General features: G+C 45.3%; 1 protein-coding gene across 3 annotated transcripts; it reads right to left on the minus strand.

The window, feature by feature from the left end:
• Window positions 1–6,331: 6,331 nt before the first annotated feature.
• Window positions 6,332–15,808, minus strand: LOC136477426 (RNA pseudouridine synthase 7-like). Of its 3 annotated transcripts, none has more exons than XM_066475583.1 (12): window positions 15,685–15,808; window positions 15,522–15,565; window positions 14,767–14,844; window positions 14,365–14,465; window positions 13,749–13,836; window positions 12,970–13,048; window positions 12,756–12,835; window positions 11,179–11,244; window positions 10,552–10,608; window positions 10,001–10,123; window positions 6,949–7,175; window positions 6,332–6,788 (listed from the first exon to the last, which is right to left on the minus strand). In XM_066475583.1, the coding sequence occupies exons 1-12, from the start codon at window positions 15,767–15,769 to the stop codon at window positions 6,659–6,661; spliced, it is 1,158 nt and encodes a 385-aa protein (XP_066331680.1). In that variant the 5' UTR covers window positions 15,770–15,808; the 3' UTR covers window positions 6,332–6,658. The 3 variants fall into 3 exon arrangements, with proteins under 3 accessions (XP_066331680.1, XP_066331679.1, XP_066331681.1); XM_066475582.1 differs by having other exon boundaries at window positions 6,334–6,788; window positions 12,756–12,838; XM_066475584.1 differs by lacking the exon at window positions 6,332–6,788 and having other exon boundaries at window positions 7,033–7,462; window positions 12,756–12,838.
• Between the last annotated feature and the right edge of the window lie 4,086 nt (window positions 15,809–19,894).

Here is a 19,894-nt window from a genome sequence, read left to right on the forward strand (position 1 = left end):
TTTAAAAAATCCCATCAAGGGTGAACCCCTCCTGTTTTACGTAGAAAAAAAAAAGCAAGGCTCATTGCTCATGAAGTACCAGTGCCTGAGGGTGTCTTCCCGCCGTCCCCTTCATCGTACGTTGATCTTACAGGAATCGACGGGGTAATCCATCTACGTATTTCCGTAACTGAGACAATTACTCTATCATATATAGTACAATCTTAAAGCCTGAGTATTTGATCTATATGTGCAGGAGCAAGTTCCCACCAAGAGTAACACAACCACAGAAGATAGCCCTGCTAGGCACTGGGGAATCACCGAGTTGGATCTGGCCAAAGAACCTATGGAGCCATCCCCTTCATGGTACCTCGACCTTGGGGGAATCGGCGAGGTAATCCATCTGTGTATAGCCGTAGCTAATTCAATTACTCTATTATATGTAGAATAATCTTACAGCCTGAGTATTTGATCAATATGTGTAGGAGCAAGCTCCCACCGAGAGTAAGACAACCACATCAGATAGACCTCCTAGGCGCCAGGCTAGGCGAGGGCAGAGCAAGTTGCGCACCAGTAAACAATTTATCATCGAGTTGGATCAGGATAGAGAACCTGTGGTGCCATTTGGTGTCATGGGGCCTTACAATATGGTCATCAGGATGTTAGTGAAGGACAACATGCATACCCATCAAGTATAGGTACTGGAAATAAAAGGGCAGCGAATGGGCGGTTCCATCTAGTATGAAGAATCTTTGTTGGGAGAAGCTGAAGGACCTGTTTGTTTTTCCTGATGGGTTTGATGAAGAGGTGGTCAAGGATCGGGCATTCTTTATCATGGGCAACTCATTCAAGTATTTTAGGTACTACCTGACCTCCCAATATGTAAGGAAGGGCATCAAGCCAGAATGGATAGAATACCCACATCAGCAAGAGTATTGGAGTGATTTCATGAGTGGGAAGCAATTGGATGAGGCGAAGGAACAAAGTGAGGCAAATACGATGGCGGGCTAGCGGCGAGCTTTTTTGTGTTTTTATTTGGTTTTGAGAGGTGGACAAATGTCCCCGACTCTGCTGTTGCCATTATCAACGATGACGATTGACTAGAAGTAGTGGGAGAGTCGTCTGCCTTCAGAAACCTGATTTGCGTGTCCCCTGTTAATGCAGTAGAGGCCTCTAATTGGTAATATTAAATATTATGTATTAGAAATTCAGAAGTGCACACACATTATATTCGGAAATTGGGAAGAAGTAATTAAGGTGCATGTGTAGTCTGCTCGAAGGAGATTAGGGGAACCTTCAACCTCTGCGAAGAAAAGCGCTTGAGCAATAAGCAGTGAGCACGACGGTGATGTACTTGACGTCAAGCTAAATTAATTAGGATTCGGAACTCGGAAGGGGTTTTGCAGTCCAATCTTTTCTGCATGCATGCACAGCGAAGGCTCCCGATCTCCATGCGAATGCACTTTCCATGCAGGCCGTCGGATCGAAAAGTCGCCTCGCGCATGAGAAAAAAGCAGGCTTGTGAGTTGTGAGTGGGTAACATGAGACCTGTACGAGCACCGTGCCAAGTTAATTGCATGCGTCGCAGTAAGCAAAGGGCGGAGCACCCAGCCGAGGAGAGGATCAGATGGACGACGACGTGCGTCCGGGCAGTGCATGCATGCAGGTGATCTGATGCGTCCCTCACGAGCTTTCCCATGGGCGGCGATACGTATCTTCCACGGATTTTCCTTTTCTCACTTGTTTTATTTATATTTTTTTGTTGTACTTGCTTCACTCTTTGCGTGCTCGCTTTGTGTTTTCTAGGGCACTTTTATTTTCTACATGCATGTCCGAGTGCTTTTGCCTCGACACAAATGCATGGGTAGTACTAAAGCTGCCTGGTCTCATGCACCTCGTTACTCTCAGGTGAATCATGTCCAAATCCGGGTTAAGAACTTAAGATCACAGCAACGACCTCTCGAGATGACTTTTTTACTATCGATTTAGTACTAGAGGCTCTTGCATTTATAGTCGTTTTTTTAGATGATTTATATATAGTCGTTTTTTTATTGTGTGTGGGGTTGCGGAATGGGTACGGGCACTATAAAAGGATTATTTTAGGGGGCGGATTCTCTAGACCAATATTTTTAGAAGCCCTTAAGGAGGCAGATTCTTTTTGCAGTTAGGCTCTTGAGGCCATGCCCCTCCATCAATATTCACTTCATATTTACCTTCCCCGACCTTGCATGGCACGGCCACGGACCTATATTTACCCTGGTTAATTTAGTATACTCTCCGATTCAAACATAACTCCAATTAGGACAGGGGTCCTAGTCTCCAACGTGACACTTTGACTGATAATTTTGTAAAATAGTGACAATTATACAATGTGAAAATATTTTCAACATAAATTTAGTAAAATCAAAGCATGAGTTGTAAATCTCTGTAACTTTTCATATACTAATGGACCAAGTTAGAAAAAAGTTTGACATAATCATAAAATAAACTACTTACATTTGGAATCGAGGTTGTAAATTTTTGTAGCCCTTTCATATTTCTTTTCTATTTTATCGCTTGTTTAAAGCTTCTAAACTTGTCCTTTCACTTTTTATTTTATTATTACTAGTTTATTTGAAGCTTCTAAAACTTTTTAGTTCCTTATAATACCAATCAACCTCTAAGGTTTTTTCCTGAAACTTTTAGATATGTTTGGATATTTTCTAGGGAAAAGTCTGTTTTTGGCTGTCGAACTACCACTCTAGTCCGTGATTGACTACTCAACTCCAAAACCAGGAATCTTTGACCGCTTAACTTTGAAAGCTGGGCATAAATGGCCATGCCACCCCTTTGACCTGGTTTTGACTACCACATAGGACGTCCATGCCCAATCAACATGTTGACTCAGCCAGGGCCCACATGTCAGGTTCCCCTCCCCCTTATCCTCTCCCTCACACCTCACGGACCAAAACGTCCGCGCGCTGGAGAGATTGTGTTAGGATTTGGAGTGGAGCACCCAAAGCGGGCTGTCATGCCTCTTCCTAGAGCTTGAGCAACCCCGCTCATCTACACCACGCCATGGCCGGATACATGGCCAAACGAGCCGCACAGGCACGGCACGGCACTGGCATGGCATGGCAGGGCACGGCACGATGGGGCACGGCGGCGCTATCGTGCCGTGCCGCGTAGTGCTGCCGTGCCGGCATCCCGGCCCAGGCACGGCACTACAGGTTATTAGCCGTGTCGTGTCGTGCTGCTAGGCACGGCAGCCTGCGCATGCCCGTGTCGGCCTGTAGACGCCGCCGTCGCACGAGGTCGCTGTAGCCACGTCGCCGCCGCCGTCGTGGATGCGCCGCGCGCCGCCGGCATGTGGATGCACTGCCAGCCACGCGCCGCCGCCGTGGGGATGCGCCGCCAGCCGCGCGACCGCTGCCGTGGGGAGAGTATGCGCATGCCGCCGCGCGGGCGCTGGGGCCTGAGGGCGCTGGGAGAGTGGGAGATCGGTACAGGGAGAGACAGGGAGCGGCGCAGTGAGAGATCGAGAGAGATGGAGGCTGAGGAGCTAGGGTTTAGAAGGGTGTGACGTTTATATATATGGCTCAAAATGCATCCAACGGTTAGCATCTATCCTCAGAGCATCTAACGGTGGAAATAATCGGGCCGGCGTCATGCCAACCCATTAACCGTGCCGTGCCCGGGCCAGCACTGCGGGCCAAAGTTGCGGCCCAGGCACGACACTATCACCAGGCCGTGTCAGGCACGGGCACGATAGGCCTCGGGCCGAGCCGTGCTCGGGCCATGCTTTATCGTGACGTGCTAGTGCTGGCCCATCGGGCCTGGGCCGTTTGGCCAAGTATACATGGCCGTGGCGCATCCTCCTCTCCCATCCCGTACAGGTAGGGCCCAACGAAGTATGAGCCTACGATGATGTGCTAATGCGACGTGAAGGTGGCATTGGATCTCAGGGAGCGAAGGGAACCCGAGCTGACGCTACTTCATGTGCCTGTGCGGAAGGGTGAGTCATTTTCGCACCGGATTTCATTGGATGTGTTGGATTTTGCATTGGGTTCTCAAATCCATTGCTCTTCTAGCTCTTCTTTCTTGGAATCAAGTGTGTAAGGAAAATGGCACCTTGCATGGGCCGTTAAGTGATTCTAGTGTTTGAGTGACAATATGACTATTTGGACTAATAATATTTGCTAGTATACAAGGTATAGTTTAAATGGATGCAAGGTTGGCTTGGACTTAGACAACGATGGGACCAAAGTGATGAAATGTAACACCCCGGTCTATTAGTAGCCTGTACTAATCGTGAAGTTGGCCCTAGGCCATGTGGCACGTGAGGAGTTATAGCTGGTGGGTTTAGTATCACCTAGAAAGTTTAGGAGAGTGAGGGCCAGCTTATAATCCATGTCGTTCCAAACGTAGTATCCCTGGGCTAACCCTTTTACATGAAGCGAGAATGAAAGCGTAAGAGAAGTGCTACGCGTATGCAGGCTAGTTCCACCTGCGGAGCTGGACTATATAAACAGATTTTGTACGGGAGGTGTTACATCAACACCACAAGCAAGACAATAGAAGCTGCTATATGAAGACCTTAGAAGACCTACAAGAAGTCCAACAGACACCATGAAGATCAACACTACTACATAAATGGTTATCCCAGCACCCTTATCACAATCGTTTATTAAATAACAGACGGCGAAATTGTTTCACCCGCCAGTTCCAAGGCCAATAAGGCAATAAGGCAATAAGGCAAAGGGGCCATTCGAACCAAAGGTGAAAGCCGGTTAATCATAATAGCCGGCGGTGATAATCAGGGTTCGTTTTGCTTCTGCATTATAAGTTGATCTAGCGGCAAGAGTAGTTATCACCGTCGGCCCTAAAAGGTCGCACATGGTATTGTACTGAACCGGCTATCAAAAGTTGTGACTATAAAGTGCTCCAACTTCTAACACCCTTTCATCACCATTAGTTCTGCTAGTAAGCCAAAGCAGAAGCTCACCCAATGCTCTACATATTGACGACATCTGAAGCTCACCCAATGCTCTACATATTGACAGACATCTGCCTTCTGAAACCACCACTCTTAATTTCCTCCACCCCCTTCCTTTAACTTTAACCATGACACAAGCTACCCACAACGACTCCTCATATTTCTAATACTCCCTCTTTTTTAAATGGTAAGCTGTTCCGGCTTTTCAAGCTAACTTTTATGACGTGTTCGACATAGGCCCTATTCACTTGTCTTATAATCCGTACTTTTCAGCTTGCTTTTTCAGCCAAAACAGTGTTTTCTCTCTCATAACAAATCAACCAGAATAGTGTTTCGGCTTGTTTTTTCAGTGAAGCAAACGGGGGCTATAGTATATATATCTAGATACATAGTAAAAGCTATGTAACTAGAAAAAATAGAACGACTTACAAGCATAACCCTGAGTGAATGTTTTTATTTAAAAGTAAAGACCAACTGCGGTCCTCAAACCTGTTCAATTATGTCATCCCAATCCTTAAACTCACAAATTACCTATTTAGGTCCTTAAACTTGTTCGCCCCTATCATCCCGATTCCTAAACTTGCAAATCACCTATTCAAATTCTAGATCTATGTTTAGGTCTTAAAGCCAAGCACGAATAGAGATTGAGTACCAAAATAGGCGATTAGCGAGTTGCCAAACGGGCGAGTCCGCTATTTAGGAACCGAGATAACATGGCCGAATAAATTTGAGGATTTAAACGGGTGATTTATACCCGAGATAACACGAACATACAAGTTTAAGGATCTAAACGGACGATTTACGAATTTAAAGACTGGGATGAGACAACTCTTTTTTTTAATATGTCATGAACGGTTATTTCACATTCATTTTTATAATTTTACTTGAACTAATACTTCAACATATATGTGCTGTGAACAAATATTGTGAAAGAGGGGTGTAAGTTTTCTGCTTCAGATTTTTTATTTCGGCACCTAGCTCGGGCAGCAGTTAGCTTAAAAACGATTAGATTTTCGAGACCCTTTTTTTTATGATTGCCACCTGCAGTGTTATGTTCCATGTTACTCCCTCCATTTTAAATTATAAGATATTTTGACTTTTCTAGATTTATACTAGCTTTTAGTATGCACTTAGATAGTGCATGTCTAAAACTCTAAATACATAGCAAAAACAATGCATATATAAAAGTCAAAACGTGTATAGTTTGGAACAGAGGGAATTCTGTCTACTCTAGTAATAATGTAATATGCATGCAAGAAGCCAAGGACCCACCCTGTCGACTCATCTGTTTTGGCTGTAGCTTAGACTCTGCAATTGTCTTCACCTCTGCTGCTAGCAAATACATCCTGCAGCTTGGTCACATGCAAGTTCAGAACTTCCAACGTCTGTTCTGTCTGTGGTATCACTTCACTCACACAATGGTATTTAAATTCCAATATATATTTTTTCAAAGCAGGGACGTCACAACACAGGAACGCCGTAGACATGGAACCAATCAAAGGAGGGAGCGCTAATGTATGTTGAATTTTAAGGAGTGGATTAAGGTCTGAACCGTGGATTGGCTGAATGAGAAGCCCGGGAGGAAAACCGGACTTAGTGTGTTTGATTTTGAATGAAAACCTCGGAACCCCAATCATAGGGCACGCCAAAACAATACTATTCGATTGTTCAGTTTGATGGGCTTACAACTCACCATGAACTACATCATGACTTCATCTTCTTTGTTGACACACTACCAAGGAACGCCCAGTCAGGATAAGGGCATTCGTAGCTCCAATCAGGACCAGTGTACCGCACACAATGCAACCATAGTCCTTCCTCATCTCCATCATAACTGCCCAACAGAAAAGCATTTCAACAAAGAATACACAATCTAACATCCTACCATAAAGCACTTCTTGGAAAAATTTGTTCTCTAATCAAACTCTTTATTGGCAACCCTAAACATCAAGTACTAACAAAAAAAAAATTGTTAAGCAACAGTAAGCACTCACCCAGCTGGTGCAAGATTTGGACAGTTTGTGCACATGGGGTCGATATCAAACTCCACATCTGTTTCTGCATCTTTGCTGCCATGATCAACAGCACTATTGTCTGGATCTGATGGTGCAATTTCTTTACTGGCACTTGTTCCTTTTGTTGATCGTGGACAAAAGTTCCCCGATAGGTACAGCTCATCATTAGCTATTGGATAACTAGCGTGCTTTAGATGCACCCTTATCTACATTTCAAACATATCAGGGCATTATGCAAACGATACAAATATATCAGCATATATAGTTACATGCAAAGCATAAGAAAACACAATTTTAAAGAAAAAAGAATTCAGTAGCCAGATTACAGCCTGTTCGGCAGGTCGTAAACGATCGTATATGATCGTGGATTATAAGCTGGAACAGTATTTTTCTCTCACACCAAACCAGCTAAATCAGCCAGCATTAAATAATCCACGATCCAGCCCAGCCAGCCGAACAGGCTGTTAGTACCAAGACCATCATGGCATCATCCCTTGCAAAAAGAAAAGGACAAAAAAAGGCAAACTGGTGCACGTCAGTGAATTAAGCAATACTGCAATACATTGGGCATGAAGCTATAGCTTAAATGAGGACTATGAGTCAACACGATAGGAGCCATTTCATGGTTCTACAGTTCTAGTGCCTATAACAATGAGGCTTTTACCTGTATGCCATTATAAAATATTGCAATTGCCTACAAGCCACTAAAAAGTTCGAGCGGTCATAGGTGCCACTGCTCGAAACTTTTTTGTCGTACACGCCATTCCGTCGACATCTGCTACTAACGGTGTCAAATGGAGCTACGAAAAGTCAAAATTGCCCTCTGGCTAGAGTACCTTGCTGAAAGTTGTGTTTTCCTCCCGTGCCACCCCCTAGTCCTGTGGCTTTGGCATTCGTCTGATAGTGTCAACTTGGGGCTTAATTAGCTGCTAATCTGAAGCGCAAATGACCCTGACCCCTTAATAAAAGTCGTAGAGCTTAGGGGGAATGACAACTTTGTTGCAGCGGCCCAGACCGAATCAAAGTGAAATATGCCGCAAATGAGATTCCAAGATGCCTACTCGGGCGTCTGACCCAAAGGATCATCCATATACAGCATAGAAGATCACCAAATAGCAGACAGATTTGGATACCCAGGTTCACTCACAAGTACAGTAAAGCCTACTATGCTTTTACAAACCAAGCAAGTTTTGCTTTATATTAGCAATTTTATAGCACCACAAGACCGATGTCCTCGGTACTGCTTTGCGAATCAGAATCAATCCTTTTTTTCTGAGGATCCTCTCACTGCAGATTAGCCTGCAGGAGGCCATCTCTTATCTGCACCGCTACATCCTTGACAGCTCCAGGACCATGGGGGATGAACACTGAAGAGGGCTTGGAGGAGGCCATGTCCATGATGTCCTTGGCTGTGGTGCCTGGAACCTTCTTTGAGAAGGCGAGCACACTGTCCCTCAGCCCGTCCACAATGGCCTGACGCTGCCTTGCAATACCCACGCCAGCCAGGCACTTGGATTCCGCCTCTCCTTCGGCTTTCTTGATCTGGAGTATCTTCTCAGCCGCAGCGCCAAACCAGCCCCGCTGTCGCGTCCGCCGCGTTGTCCTCCACGCACAGCGCTAGCTCGCCGAGCTGGGTGGCGTCAGGGGCCAACGAACGCCGCCGCCGGCCGCAGCCAGTACACCACCGAGAGCTCGCTCCTCCAAGCCTCCTCCACCCTAACTAGCTGATTCCTCGCCTTCCCCATCTCCCCGCGTGCGCCGCTCTCCGTTCCTGTTCGCCACCGACGCCGGAACACCCCGGTCGTCGCAGCGCGAGCTGAGGCCCCTCGGGTGCGGCCTACTACCGCGCCGCGCAGCGGCCTCGCCCCCACGACCGCTGGCCGCCACCGGCCGGGATTTGGCAAGCCGAGCCCGATCCCCTGCCGCTGCGTCTATTGAAGAAGGACACGCCTGCAATAGAAACGATGGCATGAGCAAGCAGGGCACGACTCAAGCAGGCGGCGGCGGCTCCAGCAGACGACGACCAGAGCGAGCAGGGCCGCGGCACGAGAAAGCGACGGCGGGGCAGCGGCGTGGCCTGGCGAGAAGCAGTCGGCGGAGGGCGGCACGGGAGGAGGCGGTCGGGGTGGGCTAGCACGGGGCAGGGACGTGGCCCCGCCGGGCGATGGATGGCGCGAGAGGATGCTACGGGCGGCTAGGTGGATCGGGTGAAGGAGAAGAGGAAGGACAGGATAAGGTACGGAGGGAGAGGGGCATTTTGAACATCTTTACTGACTGGGCCCACATGTCAGGGTAGCTAAACGATGACAATTGGACAGAAGATGGACGGAATGGCGTGGGTGACAAAAAAGTTTCGGTCAGTGGCACATATGACCGCACAAACTTTTTAGTGGCTTGCAGGTAATTACAATCTTTTATAATGGTATACAGGTAAATGCCTCTATAACAATTGGTAGAAAATGGATGAAGGCTTGTGTTTTAGATAGTATGTGAAAACTATGCATTATTCATGTTTTACTGGAAGGGTAAATATGTCTACAATGACTAGTGATAGGCAATACCAAGTTCCCAAGATATAGCCTTTACGATTGAGAAAATAAGCATTTGTGCATGATTGTTGGAGCTGGGAGCATGAATAAAAAATACTTCACATGGTTTTAACAATTCAAACTTGGGAATTCCTTCTCAAAATGCAACTCTGGTGCCGCAATGGGACCATCCCTATCCCTGAACTGTGATGAACTGTTCCAAAATCCACCAAAAGGACACAAATCCATGATATATGCATATTTATTTCATCTGTACTGTAGAGGCAAGGTTGCATATCTGCATACTGATTTGACCATAAAATTTAATATGTGTGGACTGGGGACACAGGTCATGCACCATATCTATTAATTTCTTAAACTATTAATTTCTTAAATCTAGACTGAGTGGCAAGTTATCATGTTGTTTGTTGTTCCACTGTAAAATGCATCTGACCACTAGTATACTCAAATGCATTGCAATGAACACAATTCAGAAAAAATACCTGGTGAGTTCGACCAGTCACAGGTTTGCACAAGACAATACTGTGTGTCCCATCAGTGCAAATCCTTTGAAACCTGGTGAGTGCTTGTTTTCCATTTGGTTCTTCACCAGCACCACCACTAATCTGAATTTCAGAAATTGTACTCAGATTCGTGCTTCAGAACAGTATTTCTTTAGCTAAGTGCACACATAGTTCTATCAAATCTTGCATGTGGTTTGCATAAGTAAATAGTGGTATGTTGTTTGACCTGCTATTTGGGAAAAACAAAAGAAAATGATATCTCTACAGGGATAATATGAAATTTCTTTCTTATTTTATATTCCTGACTTAGAACATACAAGGTTTTAATGAAGTAACATTAAATATGGTACAAATTATCTGATAAATTATAGACATTGTTAACATCTACAAAGCAATCTGTACCAGCCTAGAATTGCACTGACAGCAATATGCTTTGTTTGAAAGGAGGGAGGGAAAGAGAGATTCAGCAATTGCTCCAACATATTGCCAAACAAAAACATGCACAACAAGATTATTAATTGCTTACAGACCTCCACAGTACTCCTTCCATCCCGTGCATTGAAATTTACATTGGCATCGACAGTTTGCTGAAAAGAAACTCGTTCAGATAGATATACATTAGCGTTATGTATGCGAAACAAATATATTTGAAATGCTTAGAACACTGGCAAGAACTTTCCAGCAATCTATTATGGTTCTCAAAGCAGATTCTTTTTACAAAGTTCCTAAAGAAGATTCAGTGACGGTATCGAACATGCCTCTAATTGTCAATTAGGCGTGCAGGTGGTTCCTAGTCAGGCTAAGTGGATGCCTTTCAAATCAGTGTGTCCAAGTCCGAACCATCAGTAGTTCTAGTTAGTTGTATGTGCATGCCCACACATAGGCGTCACCTTGAACTTTTTTTTTTGGCTGGATCATACAGTAATTTAATACAAAATATACAGCTCGTAAACTTAGTTGGATCTCAATGTTTTTCAGAAAAAATAAACCTTATGCAACATAAGACAACTTGGCATCTAAGACGTAGGGCATAAGTAGAAAGTAAATTAAAGTAAAGATCTGACATGTTACAGATTTCCTGTACTATTTATTTTCACAACAGAATAGCTATTTATCCTTTGGGCCAGAGAAATGTCGGCATTACATAAACGGTATACCTCACCATCAGGAAAAACCCCAACAACCTTGGCCACATATTCTTTTTGCAGCAGACCAGCTTCAATCTGCGATAACAGTGCTTAAATTAGAAAAATGTGTAATGTGTAAAAGGATAAAATACGTCAACAAGCAAATCATAAGATGAATGCGCAGACAGACAGTGTCATGTGGAGCTGCATTTAGGAACATCATCGCATGAAGAATACCACAACAGCTCCTTAGGCAATATGCTCCTTCAGCGCTATTTGCTTTTCTTTCTAGCTGGCTTCATCGTTAGGCTTAGGTTTGGTTTGTTTATATAAGAACCTGATTTGTTAGTGAGTTGGTTAGCTTAAATGTATTGTAACAGGGCACTCTCTATATCAGGAGCCCTTAATTTAGGAGATCAAGCCAGAACATTCAATTTGTTTCAATCTCTTATCTGTTGTTCCTAGTTCTAGGGTGGTTAACAAAATCATTGCTATGTATCTTCGTTGTATGATTGGGGATCGGACACGAAACTGGGTGTGCTGGGTGCCATGGGCGGAACTCTTCTACAACACTTCATACCACATGGTGCTACAAGAGACCCATTCCCACTTGTCTACAGTCACGACCCAGCATCAATCCATTCTTATGAACTAGGTTATGTTCAGGTTGAGGCTGTGGCTCAATCCCTAGAGGACCACGACAAATTCCTGGCACATGTGCATCACCACCTGTAGCAGGCTCAGCAAATCAACAAGAACTACGACCGTGTTCATCTGTTCATCACAACGTGGAGTTTGTTGTTTAGAGACTAGGTCAGATTGCGCTTATGTTACCTGTCAGGCTGTCAGCCTGTCACCACACCTCGGCTTCAATGATCAACTCCACCAAGAAGCTGTGACCACGCTTCTTTGTGACGTACAAGATCATAGCCCAAGTGAAGTCGGTGGCATGTCGCTTGGAGAGTTCGCTAGGGGCACACATCCATGACATGTTCCATGTGAGCCGTCAAGAAGTTCTTCTGTCTGCCTCCAGCTACTCTGCTGCTACTGCTGCCTCTACACTATGTTGTTATCATCCCAGTGCTATTGTGCTAGAACACGGTCAAGCGCATCTCTGACAGTGTTCACCAGCTCTTGGTCAAGCGGACTGGACAGCCAGCTTCTGCAGTATCCTCGGTGAACCTCGACCTACTGTGATGGCCCCTAAATGATAGGCTCCATCAGCATCACTTGCTTTGCTTTCAAGTTAGCTCAGTTTGGTTGTCAGGCTCAGGTATGGTTTGTTTATACAAGAAATGAGAAATCAGTTGTTTAGCAAGTCAGTTAGCTTGAATGGATTGTAATTGGCGCCCTCTACGTGAGTGCCTTGTGCCCTTGTCTGAGAGATCAAGAAAGAAACATTTAATCTCTTCAATCTATTATCTAGCATTCCTAGCTCCAGGGTGGCTAAGTGAACAACCTCGCCTTCCCATCAAGCTGTTCCCAATTTCCCATTCACTGCAACCGGCTCTATTCCATACAGTGGACACAATCACATGCTAGAGTGCAGACACACATAATAAGCAATATGATAAAAAGGAGAATACTGACATGGTCTCTAATATTACCTGTTGCCTGAAACATTCAGCTCTGTAGGCATTTTTTGCAAATATAAGGAGGCCTGAAACCAAACGATCTAACCGATGCACTGCTGCAAAAATAAAATGGTAGTCAAGGAATTCTAACATTCCCGTTCAAAAAAAGGAATTCTAACATCTATGATGAATGGTAGAAATCATAAGAAAAAGACAAAAAAATCAGATAATTAAAGCAAAAGGATACGAAATAGGGGTGTTAACCCATGCTCAGCCTGGAGAATCCCAACTACAGTATTCTTGCAGTATTGGCCACATGGATGAACCTACAAAATGGGAACCACTAGATTTATGTATATAACGTTCTGACTTCAACCAAACATACACTAATTAGCAATTAAGTATTTCTGTAGGTACTAAACCTAGCTCAGTTAGCAGAAGGCATGTGTGTACACACCACCTAAGTTCATGTCCTCTTTGGTTAGCATTTGGGAGGCTATTTTCATCAGAGAATAATGATACTGATTCCAACTAGGAATTCTAGTTTTCCCGTAGTAACTTCTAAAATCAAGATTTGATTTCATGTTCAAACAAACTTAATTTACTTTCATCCAGGAGAATCCTTCATGATTACTTGATAACTCAGGCATCATCAGATCATATAACAAATTACTAGAAAAAAAATCTAAGATTCTACCAGTAAAATGGCCAAAAAAAGCCCCATCAGATACAACTTTAAGAGTACTGTATTCACTATTTACTAGCACATATAATTTGTGTTGCTACAAAACCTAATGCATTTTAGTTCAGGTGACATATTTAATAAACATGTGACATGTTGACAAATACACTTGATTAGTAACAATAACAATAAGTAATGCAGGAAATTCTCTAGACTTAAAAAGGAAACAATTTGAAGAACATAGGATTGTCATAATAATAAGACCAGATCTATAAATATTTTATACATCATGTAGTATGCTAGTATAACAACTTTCATGTACATTATTATGAATATAAACTTACTGGAACAGAAGCTGGTTTGCAAATAGTTACGACATCAACTTCATTCTGAAGTATTGAAATATCACCCGCCAAGACAGGTGGCTCGTGCCTGGAAGAAAAAATCACCTTTAGAAAAGCCTTGAACTAAAAAATTGTAAATGAGAAAAAGACATGCGAATTATTTTTGTTAAATCAGAACACAGAGTCTAGGTTCCTGCTTTCCTGGCATGCCATAGTAAGCATCTGGTTGACTAGAGAACTACATGAAGGTAAAATGACACACAAAGTTAAACTAAATGGCATCTACTTAAAAGTCAAGGAATCAACAACAGTTCATCAGTACAACTAACATTTTATTTATATTATGGTTTATTAGCTAAAAATAATCCCAATAGAAAGAGTAAACTGAGACATTAACCAAAACATCTGTTAGTTACCTGTCAATTCACTTGCCATTTTTATGATATATGAGCATGTAAAGGATAATGTATCTGCAGTAAATTGTAAACAGTTATGCTGCTCCTAATCTTTGGAACATTTGTTTGTATGAAGCAATCTATGTTGAATTTATGAAGCGAAATTATCGAACATTTGTTTAGTGGGGGTAATAATTTCAAAATTGATCGAAGTGACTGACCTGTGCAAGAAGTGGCTTATCTTTTGTGATGATTTCACGATATAGTCTGTGTGAACCATTTGCCCATCAACCTGAAGCCTCCCGCACTTCACTGCATGAACCTAGCAATTTCACCTTTCACTTAGATGCAGCGATGCAAATGTTACTGTAGTTATATGAATAAAACATAGATCAAAATCTGAAGCACAAGGTTTAAATCATGAAAGGAAGATGCATGGTTCAAGATGATGGGATTCAAGAAACAACAGAAACTCCATTCAGTAGCAAGCCTCTTATGGACATATCTCTAGTTCTCTACAAGTAGGACTGGAGGGCAGACAATGATATAATATAACCATAATGACGTGTGATGAAAAGAAACAGTATGGTACATGAAATTCGAAGGAAATAATGGCATCATACATAGTAATCGCGGGAGCGCCCTTTGAACTCATCAGTGAAGAGGTCAACAATGGTCTTTCCAGCCCATCTGTTCTTCACCTGCAGACCAAATGAGGAATGAACAAGAAATTTTACAAAATGCTTAGATCCACGGAGAATGTAATGCATCTTCTTATCCATAGTTGAGCAAAGCAAACCAAACTGAACCAGCATTCCATAAGAACAGAAACAGAAACAAGCCCTGATACTAGTCGAAGGATGAACTATCTGGCATGGCACAGCAAGGTAACAGTGAACAGAGAGGATTTACCCTCATGTGACAGGTTAAGCAAAGCACTGTGATGAAAAAAAAAAAGGGCGTACCCAGTGCAGAGAGCTCCCGCTCTGTGCGGGGTCTGGGGAAGGGTGTTAGTGGCAAGCCTTACCCTCGCCTGTGCAATGCGAGGAGACCGCGACTCGAACCCGGGACCTTCCGGTCACAGGCGGTAAGACTCTACCGCTTGCACCAAGCCCGCCCTTCAAGCAAAGCACTGTGATGAAACTTCAGAAATTGCATGTGTGTGATAGTATGACCAATCATCTAGCGCCATTATTTCAGTTGGAGAGCGTATCTACAACTACAACACCTGATGAACTCAATCTGTATCTACAGCACCTGATGAACTCAATCTGTATCCTCACATAATAAGCATGATAATCTATCTGGAGTCGAACAGGAAGCCGAAGAATAGCACAAGAGAGAAATAAGGTACAGGAACAAGCGGTGCGGAAATTACATGGGAGATGAACTCGAAGTAGTAAGGCCTCACGTAGCGCCGACCTTCAGAGGGAGCCCACCATCGTCAGCACAGGAGGGGTTTAGGGTTTTAGTGCTGGGAACTAGCGTGCGGCGCGGTTCCAGGAAAGGAGAGGAGACGAGAGAAGGCTGCGGTTACTTGCCGTTGCGGATGGTATAGTCGTGCGGCTCGGGCGGGTTGGCCGGCGTCTGCCACACGATCCCCGCTCCCCCGGGCGGCGCCGCCATAGCAGGCGAATCGGTGATGACACAGTCGGCGGCGGCGGGGGGGGGGGGGGGGGGGGGGGGGGGGGGGGGGGGGTGGGGTGGGGGGTGGGGTGGGGGTTGGGTGGGTGGGTGGGTGGGGTGGGGTTGGGGTTCACAGACACGAAACTCTCCGCTTCTTGTTCGGGGTGGGGTGGGGTTGGGGTTCACAGACACGAAACTCTCCGCTTCTTGTTCGCTCGTTGCTTCCGGGGGTGTGGGTGGGGTGGGGGGGTTGAACAGGAAACTATCCGCTTCTGGTTCGCTCGTTGCTTCCGGCCAGAGCTGACTACTCAATTAACAAAATTTTTTTCTCATAATAAATCAGCGTCAACCCAACTTATTGCTTCAGAAACCGGCCAGCGAGAAGGCTGTCAGGCTTCAGCACAGCGTGTTTATTGTTGGGAGACCGTCATCAGTTGCTGCAAAGTGGGCCACGACATGCAGCGTCGCAGAATTTCCTTCTCGCAAATGTTGCCAACAAAACTCAAATGTATTTGTTGATGGAAAAGAAGGATACTACAGCTATTCGTTTGATCGTATTTGACTTATAAGTCATAGCTTATCAACCAACGAATAATATTTTTCTCTCACATTAAACCAGCCAGTACTTTTAATCATAGCTTATAAGCCAAACCGGGCCAAACAAATAGGGCGCTAGTCTAATACTATCTACTGGTGAGTGGTGACCGGCGTGGTGAGCACACAAAATATAAAAACTTATTTTTTTATTAAAAGGACATGGTTGGCACGTTAGCATATGATTTATCTAATTAGCATCTGTTTTGGGTGAAAATATAATAAAGAAACTAAAAGAAGTTCGAACCTAAATCAATTTAATTGCTTCTTGTGACCATTTTTAATTGTGAAGGATTCTGAATACGCGGGGCATTGTATAAGAGCATCTCCAAGAGTGTTTCATATATATATTCCCTATCCATGTTTTTTTTTTGGAAAAAAGTAAAAAAAAAACTCATCTCCAATAGTACCCATATCCCGTACCCATCTTTTGGCACTTGGCAAACCGGCCTCCATCGTGCGTAAAAATGCGCGCACCATAGTTCGTGTATCCTGGCAATTCCCCGCGCCGTCTCGTCCTTCCCGCGTTGTCTCCTCGCCCCGACCATGGTGCCCACGTTGGGTAGCGAGCCGAACGCCAAGGACTGGCGCGACCCCATCCCCATCCGGTACCCACTCACACTGTTGGGCAGTAGCGGCTTCTGCAGCGCGCCGTCGTGGTCGCTACCGCTCTCGTAATCGCCGCCGCCGCTACTGGCGTCGGCTGATGCCTTGTTGCTCACCATTGCGCGCGCTGGCCTCTCGGGCTCCCGGCTCGTGGCGAGATTTGATTTGTTTTTCTCCTCCGGATAGGGTTGGAGCTTGGAGGCAGTGGGAGAGGGAGAGGGAGAGGGGAGGAGGACGACGCGAGTGCCAGCACCTAGCAGACGAGGGAGACTCACTTTGTTCCGTCAAATGGGGAGGTGGCGGCGATGGCTGGGAGTTGGCGGTGGCGACGGCAGGCAGGCAGGTCACGGCGTCAGAAAGGGCTCGCGACCATATTGAATTCCCGCGAGAAAAAAAGGCCGAGCAAAAATTGATGTGGGACCCAAATTTAATTTTTGGAAGCCATCTATTAGAAACTCTTAGAGATGGCCTTCTTTATTCCTCCCAATACCTTTTGGGGAGTTGCAAAACTACATGATTTGGGGAGGAAAAATGAGATATTCTTGAAGATGCTCTAATGGTAATGCTCCTGATAGGCCCCCGCTGCACTGCCACGGTCGACGTCGCCTGCCCGTTCTGCACGCTGCGCGCTCCTACTCATGGGACAGACCTCGCTCCCGACCGCGCCACGCGCCCTCGCCTCGCTCCCGCATCATGTGCCCTGTCCGGACTCGCGCCTCCCGTTGCTAGACCATAGCCAAGTCGTACCGTCTCATGGAAACGGCGATTCACGAACCAATGTATCCCAGCTGGGTACCCAAAACACACGCCCCATTTGTAAGCCAGGCACAAATAAGACCAACCCATTCCACTCATGTCATGGGTTCCAGGTCGAAGTCCAAACTTGGACATCAAGCCAACACACTTGAGACCTGGTCTCAATATGGCGCTTAGACCTCCACCTTTCCTCGCCTCCAATCAGTCGGTCCAAAAAGAGCCGGAACCCACGACAAGAGCGTAATGAGCCTTCCCGCTTCCATAAGCAAGTATGTGCTCAGGATAATAAGTATGTGACCTAACTACCATCTACAGCAATAGACGGTCCTCAATCGACACGGACAGAGAATATAGTGTAACCAAGCTAAGCCCCATGGCCATGGGACACAACTCGTTACACCCACCAATACCTATACCACATCCTTGCTCGGTCTCCATTTTCCTTTCATTATTTTTATCATGAGAGTAATTATAATAATCACCTATTGTGAGTAACGGTAGGTTACTCACACTACCGAAAACCTAAACATAGCAGCTACTCAAACCTGCACTAGTAAGACTCATAGGACAGATATATCTATGCATGTGGTTTCCATAAAATTCCTGTAATATAAATGCACATCACTTCACATATATACATATAGTGATTATAAAAAATAAGGGTTATGCACCAGGGCTTGCCTTGGGTAGGCACGGTGTTAGCCGAGTCAGTCGATGGTGGCTTTGGGACCTCCTCCCTCACGAGGACCTCCTCCTCGTATTCCTCAACGATCTCCTCGAACTCGCGATCGTCTGTGGTCACTATCTCCACCAACTCATTCTCTACATACATGCGATGATGATGCAACCATTTAGCATTTAGGCAAGAACAACTCTTAAAATAAGAATACGCACACTAAGCTACTAAGCTAGCTCTAATGACTAAGATACTAAGCTAACTATCATCTTCATCAAGCAAGTGTTGGGTTCAACTAACAAACCCTTAGCTTGGCAAATTAAGGATATATCTTTATTTCTATTAGTGATTTAATGTATATTGAAATAAAGAGTATTTAACTACTCTAATGCTTAGTTTATTCTAAGGCTACAAAAATTATAGTGAGCACATAATAATACAATGAAGCTACCATAAAAATTTCAGGACTAAAGCTATCACCAATTTATCACAAAAAATCCTACAATAATTAACTTAATATTATTAAGAATTCTCAAATAATTTAATAACTCCTAAAATCAACACATATAAGTATGAACTAAATACACCAACAGATAGATCACAACTTTAGGAACCTAACAAAATTTGTTTCACAATTTTTGGACACCTACATGCCACGCCCCCAAATGCCTCCGCGCGCGCACGTGGTCTGGCCGCATTGTCGCATAGCGGGTGCACAGACGCCACCTCGGGTCCGGCCGGCCACTTGCCGCCAAGGCGAGGACGAGCCGAGCTAGACTTGCCCCGCCCTCTCGACCACCACGACTAGCTGACCCCGCCCTCTTAATTTGGCATGGTTGAGTCACCATCGCTCGATTCATCACGTCCCTGGATTCTCCATTAAACTACCCAACCCTAGACCCCCACCTAGCCTTGAAACGAGCATGGCCAAGCTCCAATTTGGAGTTTTTCCCGTCGCCATGCCGATAAGGCCGTGTCCGGTTGTGGATGAGGGCAGCCCTCCTACTGTCCCTCCCGAGCCAATTCACTTACACCACTAGCATAGCCTTGACTTCCTCTTCACCCTACACGCCTTAGTCGAACCGCTATCGCCTCCCTATCATCGCTGACGCGACCGTGTTGCCACGATGCACCGCCGCATGGCTCGGCTGCACATGGCCAGCCCTCCTCCGTCATCCTTCGCCCCAACCATCACCTCGGCCTGATCCATGGTAGCCTCCTATTGCTCACGAGCTAACCAATTAGGTTGGTAGCTACCCTAGCCCACCGGAACAGTGGCGCCACCATCGTGGATGGACACGCGCCGCTGCAGCCCTTCCCCAGTTAGTCGGGTCACCCTACACTACCGCTTAGCATAGCTGCTCAGGTTAGAGATGGTGATCGACCCATTAGGTGGGCCTACGCTGGTCCTTGGTGGCTGGCGTAGGCGCCCAGTGCCGTCACTCGCCACGTCGCCGTGCACTGAGTTGTCGGGGGTGCGCAAGGGGTAATTC

This window comes from Miscanthus floridulus, chromosome 8 (assembly GCF_019320115.1).
Source record: "Miscanthus floridulus cultivar M001 chromosome 8, ASM1932011v1, whole genome shotgun sequence".
NCBI lineage: Eukaryota > Viridiplantae > Streptophyta > Magnoliopsida > Poales > Poaceae > Miscanthus > Miscanthus floridulus.